The sequence below is a fragment of the Nicotiana sylvestris genome, chromosome 8 (assembly GCF_000393655.2).
Source record: "Nicotiana sylvestris chromosome 8, ASM39365v2, whole genome shotgun sequence".
In the NCBI taxonomy this organism is placed as follows: Eukaryota; Viridiplantae; Streptophyta; class Magnoliopsida; order Solanales; family Solanaceae; genus Nicotiana; species Nicotiana sylvestris.
In genome coordinates this window covers 198,596,448-198,605,254 of record NC_091064.1, presented here as the reverse complement: position 1 = coordinate 198,605,254, position 8,807 = coordinate 198,596,448, and the positions used below count along the sequence as shown (strand labels likewise).

The 8,807-nt window shown below is 36.8% G+C and overlaps 1 protein-coding gene and 1 non-coding gene across 2 annotated transcripts; one reads left to right on the top strand and one right to left on the bottom strand.

The window, feature by feature from the left end:
- The first annotated feature begins 708 nt into the window (after window positions 1-708).
- On the top strand, window positions 709-780 carry TRNAW-CCA (transfer RNA tryptophan (anticodon CCA)). Its single transcript has one exon. It is a non-coding gene; the product is annotated as a tRNA-Trp (tRNA).
- A 918-nt stretch (window positions 781-1,698) lies between these two features.
- On the bottom strand, window positions 1,699-8,651 carry LOC104239166 (DNA repair endonuclease UVH1). Its single transcript, XM_009793715.2, has 11 exons — window positions 7,985-8,651; window positions 6,911-7,215; window positions 5,693-5,907; window positions 5,345-5,421; window positions 4,972-5,136; window positions 4,305-4,650; window positions 3,862-4,229; window positions 3,015-3,125; window positions 2,668-2,928; window positions 2,356-2,579; window positions 1,699-2,243 (listed from the first exon to the last, which is right to left on the bottom strand). Exons 1-11 carry the CDS (start codon window positions 8,558-8,560, stop codon window positions 2,033-2,035), a joined length of 2,859 nt encoding a protein of 952 aa, XP_009792017.1. The 5' UTR covers window positions 8,561-8,651; the 3' UTR covers window positions 1,699-2,032.
- Window positions 8,652-8,807: the final 156 nt, after the last annotated feature.

Below are 8,807 nucleotides of genomic sequence, written 5' to 3'. Positions count from 1 at the left end.
TTCTGGGATGTAATGTGTCAGCTATTTCTTATATCATATTATGCACTAGCTTACGATCTTGAGTATTTGCATTAACGCCTCACCATTTTTTTCTACATTTACACTTATTTTTTAAAAGGAGCGTTCTTCCTATTCTATCATTTATGGACTTCCCAAGAATTTTGTCGACGGGTCAGCGTGCACCATTTTTTTTGTTTTCCTTAAGAGTATCAATACCCAAAATTTCTACTATATTATTAATTTCATAATATCTAGCAGTTCTAACCAATATATTCGTGAAAAATTCTGCAGAACTTATCATTTTTGTTATAAAAAGAAAAAGAAAAAAAAAACTTTTGGCTAGAATTGAACTACCGACCTATTTTTATTAAATTCTATCTCATGTATTCTAACTCGCTCAGTCTGTTCGAATTTAGGCAGGTCGAAAGTGATCAACTTGGGGTATCTAGGATATAGGTCATAACCTAAATTAATCCATACGAATACTTGTGTATTTATTCTTTTGATTTATTAACTACATTTTTAATGTATACTTTCACATGCTTTTTCTCTCTATAAAGAAGAGAGATTTTATTTGGTTTGATGATTAAACTAATCATAAGAATTAAGAAACATAAAATACAAACAAATGAAGGGGGGAAAACTGGTTTTGCACTGGACAGGAAAACTGGTCGATAAGAAGGTATCATTTCAACAACCTAACATCTAGGATCCGTGGCGCAATGGTAGCGCGTCTGACTCCAGATCAGAAGGTTGCGTGTTCGATTCACGTCGGGTTCAATCCCCCGATCCATACGGGTCCCTCTTCTTTTTCTTCTTCCTTCTATTTTTTTTTTTTTTCTGAAACCTTTTCTTTCTTCAATTTTTCAGAACCAGCCTTTTTGACAATAGTGAACTTTGGAATGTCTATAGTTACTAGTTACAAGCTACATCAGCATTTACGTTCTTTAGAATTAATTTAAATAGCCGTACACCCAACCGCTTACAAAAAATAGTCAACATACATAATCTATGTATAACATGTGTATAATCGTATAACTAGTGTATAATTCATATATACCGGATAAGATAAGGAAACAACTAACCCGAGCGGCTATTTGTGTAAAGATCCCTATTCTTTATTACTACTTTATTTTTTATTTATATATCCAAATGTTGAGCTTGTATTAAGAGCTTTGAGGAAATATACACACAAGAGGAAATGCAAATGTTGCCGCTGTTTTTATTTTCATTTGTAGTTGTGTTCGCGAGTCATGATGATTCCTTTCTAAATGGGTGTAGGTGTATGTGTGCATGTTTACAACCAACAAATCCGAATCATAAAGCAAATACTCTAAAGAAAAGCTTGAGAAGCACTTGAAGACCTGCCATTGCACCAAAATATGGAGGTAATTAAATATTAGAAAACGTACCCAAGAAACTCGAAACACTGTTATTGAATAATTTCATTTATAAACTTGCATTGATTAACAAAGTACGCTCTAGCTCTTACTAGTATATGAATTAGTGAACTCCTATCTGCATTAGGAGACTTTCTATCGTCGTACAGTTGACCAATTCCAAGAACCTAACACAATGATCCTTCAAAAGACCATATAATTTTAGCCAATTACCACGGATGGAACCCAATGCTGTTAAACATTTAAATCTTTTGAATAACATTAAAGATAAGACGGGTAGACAAACCAAAGATTTCTCCACATGAGTAACATTTTGGCTTCACCTATTAATTCCACGGCCAACCATCTCGATTATATTACACGCTGTCCCATCCTTTCAGAAAGAATCAAGCCAAAGAGAGTCTCTTCTAAATTACAGAGTTACAATAGGCAAGCTCCATAATTGAGCTCACAAATGCCAATGACAATTAAATTCTAATAAATAAATGAACAAGCAACAAATATCATGTAACATAAGTACATGATGGAAAAGGCATGAGACTCTTTTCCCATCTCCCAGCAGGTAAGAACTGGGGACGTGCCGATGATGATACAACAGTAGGAACAATTGCATTGAAAAAATCCAATAGGAGCTAGAGCAAGGTTGGGTATTTTGCATCAAGGAAATCCCTTAACATTTTGGCAGCCTTCTGACCGCCCATCAATTCTGCTAACCTCTCCATTGGAAGCATGGCAAGTTCCGCCAAGCTTTTGCACCCATCCATTAATACCCTATAGTTGGAATCTGTCACGCCTGGCAGCCGTCGCAACAACTCTACTGCAGATGTGTTATAATTTTCAGCTCTACAAAAAAGTGAAAAAGAGACAATGTCATCAAGCTGCTAAAATATCTCTTGAGAAATCAAAATAAGATTTCAGATCTTCGACCTAGAGCTGAGACAACTTTAGGACTAACCTGACATCATTTTCAATGACACCCTCTTCTGATGGGACACCCACTCTAATTGCCTTGACCTCATCAGGTTCATCTTGGTTTGCCTTAAGAGAAGCAAATATTTCGGCTGTTGCATGCAGACTGCGAGACCAGATAATGCGAAGCCGAGGGAAGTGGAGAACAAGCAAGGAGAGCTTCGAGATAATGCTATTTGGAGTTACGTCATCACCAATTTCACTAGCAGACTAAAAAGAAAATAAGAACTTATCAAGAAAAAGAAAACCTATTACAACAGAGATGTACCCAAAGCAAAATATATGTAGCACAATGTACCTGAAATGAAAAGCTTTTGTCCTGTGAAAACTCAATAAGAAGAACAGGAATCCGATAATAACGTGACATCATTTCCACCTGGTGGTAAAGACGGCCAGATGCAAAACTGCCAAATAGATCCTGTATACTCTTCCTTTCTACACATATCAATGGTGAAAGTATGTAATCACCGACTTCCAAGGTCACTGGTATAATGCGCATACCTTTCTGGTGGAGTACATTAGGAAGACTACTCATGAACTCCCTCATGTCCACAATGACCTAGTTAAAAAGAAACAAGTCTCTGAATTGGGACAATGTCATACAATTACGTAATTGTCAAGTGAATCAAAACTTGGAATACATACTTGTATTTCCTTTTCTGCTTCTCTTCTTCCACCAGCTTTTCTGGTTATTAGATTTTGGGATATAACGGACTGAGGCTCATTGGAAGAATCCAGTCCCAGACAACGCCCGTCCTGATAATTATCCACAATTAAATCCCAAAACAGAAAAACAGTTATTAGTACGAAACTTTGGGTTCTCCCAAATGAATGCAAATTTATGGAGCCAATAACCAAAATCTGGAAGAAAAATGCTTAGATTTTCGAAAAGTATTTATGCAGCAATTCAAAAACTGATTCGAGTTCCTGTTAGATTTGATTGCAGATTAAAGGGAACTTCAATTTACACCAAGGAAAATCCACTATACACACAAGATACAAGTCATTCACAGATGAAGATTTAATGCAGACACTAAGTATCTAATTCATCCTTAAATTCTTTAGATTTTAGAGCATGGACTCCACATCCTAGGTAGATCTCTTATGTTGTACAAACAATTCATGCCTCTTTACTTTTACTACATTACTTTTGTGAATAAGAGGGTTTCAGACTTCATAGTAGACTCCTCAACATTTGTAGGAATAAATATCTTTTTGTCACGAAGAATTAACAACTAGACTCTTAATAATGACATTATATATTATTGTCATGCATAGAATATTAACACACTTTAACAAACAAAAAGATGTACTGAAATGTGACGGAAAAAAAAAACAGAGCCATAACAAAACCTAATTGAGAACCCTCAATCTCACTGAGTTAAAAGAAAATCAAATACATTGCAAAGTCAAATTTCTTTAAAACAGACATAAACGGCAAATTAACAGTAGATGTGATGCGGCGGATAACGACAAGTAGAAAAGAGCTAACCTGATCTACTGGAATCATCATCAGTGATTTCTGTCTTATAAGGGACTCAAATGCTCCATTTTCTCTACGCACACTTGCCTCAAACTTTTGCACCTCAGTAGAGTCTTCATAGAAAAGAAAGTACACCTTAACATTTCTTAAAGGGTTCTCAGCTTTGTAGATTTCAACCTCTCTCACAAATGCAATGTCAGGATGGTAAGCAATGATGGTAGAGGGCTTCAAAATATCAAGAATTTTTTGATCACTCTCCAGGGCATAGAAAACCACAGGTGGGAGCTTCTTAGTTTCACTTGAAGACTCAGCATCCAGACCTTGGTCGTGCTTCCGAAGAAATACTTCATCCGAAAAGCCACCTTCCATTGCTTTATCTGGGAAAATACCAGGAACTTAAGCTCTGATTCATTTGTTTTTGTTATTGTACAAAGAAAAAGTATCAAATTTACCAGTTGATGCCACATCATTGTTGGTTTTTTCACCAGCAGAACTTTTCTTTTTCTTTCCTTTACCCTTTCCTTTACCAAAACCTCCATCATCTACATGTTTCTGATCACCAGCTTCAGCATTAGTATCCTTGTTGATTCTTTTGCTAATTTCTGATGCAGCTGCCAGCAGTGCATCATGCTCCTGCTTGCTTATGCTACTAACTTCTGCTTTCTTTCCAGCCGTTGCGACAACTCCATCAAGTACCCCAAAACCTTTCAGCTCTTTAGCTTTCTTTGCATTGCGTTTTGGTAAAGCCTGCAGCTGTACCTTGCTCAGCAAATACTTTTCCCACTCTTCACGCATAACCTATCCAGCATGAACTGTATTGAGATACCAATTTTGTGTTGCACAGTAGAACATGATCAAGAACGATACGTTTTGCATTACAATTAAAGAAAACAAGAGATTGTGTCAAATAGCCTTTTAGCATATCTTTTGCAGTAATTTGTTTGAGCTATTCTTTTTAATGTACTGGGACTAACAGGTTTTATTAAGACAGGCTGATACACCTTCTCTTATCCCCTAAATATATAAATAAATTAAAAAAAAAAAAAAAATTAAGAGAAACTGAACAAATGAAGAAGACGTAAAGATTTTGGCTTAGTAAAGATAAGAGATTGAAAAAACCTTCTGCGGGCCATTTGTGATGCAATCTTCGAGTTGTATGCATGAATGTTCATCTTTGCAAGCAACTAAAACAATCCCGTTATCATCCCCTTCATCTAGATGATCTTTCTCTTCTCCAGACAACGCTCGTTTATCTCTTTCCTCTTGTATCTCCATTAGGACATCCTGTGCAAAGAATCAAGCCATAAAATCCCAGTTGAAATTATTATCTAGGATTAGAACTCATGAAAGCAATCAGTTGATTTTCTTACGCAGAAGCCAGCAGATCAACAGGATTAATAAGTCAACATGATTGTTATGAAATACTTAAAGTTGATTCTTCAACTATCAAAGGCTAAAACAATCACTGAGAAAATGGAAGTCACTCACTCACAAGTAAGACCTTCCACTTTGGTGGCTCCTCCAACACTTCCTCCAAAACAACTCTGTTCTCTGTGCTAGTTGACTGATCTATGAGATATAAACAAGACAAGAGGAACCATGTCATATTTTACAGTTGTATGCTATTGTGCTACTAGTGAATTATTAATAAGAAGATTCAGTTTGAGAAAATTTACACGATACACTATTTCATTTTCTATATTCTATTTCCGCGCGGGGGGGGGGGGGGGGGTTATGTGTACCTTACATTCAAGTTATTAAAATAAGTCCAACTCACTTATTAAGTAAATAAACTGAGAATCCAATTGACAAAGAAAGTGCCAGCAACCCCAATACACACCTTCATCCTTCTTGTTGTCATTAAGCTTTCTCTTTTTGGTTGATGCAGTCTTAATTTGCCCCAGTTTTCCACTGTCTGACCTCCCAAAATGATACACTCGCTTCTTCGCATACTCAAAGATCTTGTAACTGGACTCTGCAAATATCCAAACGGACCGGAAACTCTCTGATGCTCTAAGTGAGTCTAGGTACTTCAAGTAATTTACAGCATCATACCTACTCATATAAGAAATAGATAAGTACTACTATAAAAACAAGAACCATACGCCAAGAGAAACTGAAACAGACCTCACACACAGCACCAGTGCCGATAAACAAAGGATTCAGACTAGCAACCAAGTAGATCCATCTTATTATATTATCTCTCCGAACCAATCTGCTTGTGCCAGTGTGAGACAATTATTAAGAAAATGTTTTTTTAGTATTTTTCGAGAATATGTGAGGTCGTATTTTAAATATTCTAGTGTAGAACAGAATATAGAATAAACTTGTATTAAGAATAGAAGTTGGTCTCAGGAAACTTGTGGTATTTAAAATGTGTGCTAAAACTTTCCATTTAAGTTAAGTGGAGAAGGTTTTGGGATTACCTGAAAAATTGGTCAAACACTTTAGACCAAAGGGAATACCACTAGACACTTTCACTTATATTTAAACAGATACTGCCTAAAAACTAGTGAGACATCCAAGTCATACCGACAACTAATGGTTTATATTTTGTGGTATTCAAAATAATCTATCTTCCAATATCAAATACTTGATCTCTTTGCCATTGTTTTGCAAATATAACTAGGGCAGTTGAGTGAGTCTTTACAAGTTAGACAAACTCTCATATTTCTATATGCTATAACATATACTTGCATGCTGTTTTCGCTTAAATTGACACCCAACAAATACACATTTCGACTTAACGGAGTGAGAATATAGCATAAGCCATAACCAGATGCAGCAATATCAAGAGTATGTAAGCATCAAATAGTAGCATCTTGACCAACAAACAACCAAGACAACGTCATAGAAAAGTATTAACAATGACAAACCCTCTTGTTCAGAAGATAAGAGCCATCAACTAGCTTTCATTAAAGAGACAAATAGATGTCTCAGATACATTTAATACCAACAAAAGAGTGCATAAAAAGACACAGAGTACATGTAATACCATCAAAACAGTGTGTAAAAACTAAAAAGACAACGTGGTGAGAGAAAATATCAACTTTCGTACCTAACAAGGTAATCCAACAGCTTTCTTAATGTCTTCAAATCTGAAACAAGCTGCTTAGTTCTCTTCCCTAAGGTATGCCAGATGGGATCTAGCTGCCTTCTCACTATCTCATCGAACGACTTAAACAAACCATTCTCCACTGTCAAGTCTTCTACATCAACCTTATTAGTCTTTCTCATTTCCTTCAAACATGCATCCATCACCTCAATCACTGCTTTTTGAATCCCAATCATATATGTTGACATTGGTACCCTTATATCTACAACCTCTGGTGGATCCCTCTCTAAATCTTGGGATACATAAACCTGAAACAGCAAGAATAAACCACTCAAACCACATTACCCCCAACTTAGGCTGCTATCCACTCCCCCTGCTGCTCATACACTGGCCCTTCTAATAATCCAGCTAAACTGAAAAATAAGGTCAGAATAATTATTTTAAAAAAAAACTACTAATCCGTGGCGTTACATGTAATTAACCTAAGTTGACTTTCATGAAGTTCAAGCTTAAAGTCATCACATAAATGGCAAATAGTAGAAATTGTGTAGATTATGGGTTTATTTTGTATGACAGAAAATGCTTCCTTGGAAATCATATTCAAGTGTTTGGCTACCTTGAATTGTAGAAGCTCTTTTTATGATGGTGTCCTAGCAAGCTTGTGTACCCCTAACTATTCCACTGGATACATGTTTGTACCTCCCACCAGTAGTTAGGGAGATGGGAAGAAATCACCTAGTGTTTTTTCACGGATTTGAACCTGAGACCTCATGGTTCTTCTCTCACTTCATTGACAACTAGTATACACCCTTGGGTGCTGAATTATGAGTAAAAATATTCTCCCGGTACAATATTTTCCTGCAACTCATTGTTGTCAACCTTTAAAACTCAAAATTACCACCAAAACACTAATCTCATAAACTATCCACCTTACGGTATTACCAAATGTACTAGCTTTTATATCCAAATAAACACTAGAAACTGCTCAAGAAAATGATTTCAAAAGATAACAAAACATTTATTTTCCTTCATAGAAAACGCCTGTTAGAAGTTGATAATCGAGTTTAAGGTAACTACCTGGAATCGAGGCCAAAGATGAAGCTTTCTAAGGAAAAGGCATTTAAGTGTTCTCTCAGCTTTAGCAAATCCAGAAACCATGGAATGAGGCCGGTCCGAAAATGCACGAACATAGAGATCACGATTCGTTGACCGCAAAATACGCACAATAAAGGCTTCCGTAGACGTATCCGAAAGCAAATGAGCATTGAGTACAATAAGTCCGGCGACAGCAGTCGTCGGAAGACGACGAGTCAACAGGTCAACGATGAGAATCCGTGAAGTGATGAAAAGAATCCCACCGGAAGAATACAGCGACAGCCGCTGGTTCGCCGGCAGGTCGGAAGTGATCTCGGCCGGTGAATTTTGAACTTCGTCGGAGATTTGAGATTGTGTGACATTTTCGTAAGTCCGTAAGATGGAGGCTTTTTGCGACGGAGTGGCGGAGAGGATGAGTAAGCAACCTTGGGAGTGGTGGTGGAGGAGAAAAAGCGAGGAGATGATCTTATGAAGACCGAGACCGGCGGAGGTTACTACTAAACCGCCATTGGAATCTTCTAGAAGTTCTGTGATTATATGCTCCTGGAATTGCGCCATATTTTGAAGTCTAGGGTTCCGCCTTTTGTGGTGGTTTTAGTTGGTGGTCATGGTGGCGGGAATTCGCCGGAGTTCGTTGAAAGAATTCAAAGTGACGTTATATATGTAGAAATTTTGGGTATGGGGGTTTAGTCAAATCTTAAATTGTACTTTCGCCCCTGCAATTTGAAAATGCGTCGCTTTTGCTATCCATATTTCTTTTTCTCATCCTGTTTAATTAGTAAAATTAAATATAGGACTCTCTGCA

Excerpts from the sequence above, each read along its gene's own strand:
- LOC104239166 (XM_009793715.2), bottom strand. The coding sequence starts at position 8,560 with ATGGCGCAATTCCAGGAGCATATAATCACAGAACTTCTAGAAGATTCC. Across the intron at positions 2,929-3,014 it reads AAGCAGAAAAGGAAATACAA|GTCATTGTGGACATGAGGGA; the intron begins GTATGTATTCCA and ends CTTTTTAACTAG. Across the intron at positions 2,244-2,355 it reads GTCATTGAAAATGATGTCAG|AGCTGAAAATTATAACACAT; the intron begins GTTAGTCCTAAA and ends ACTTTTTTGTAG.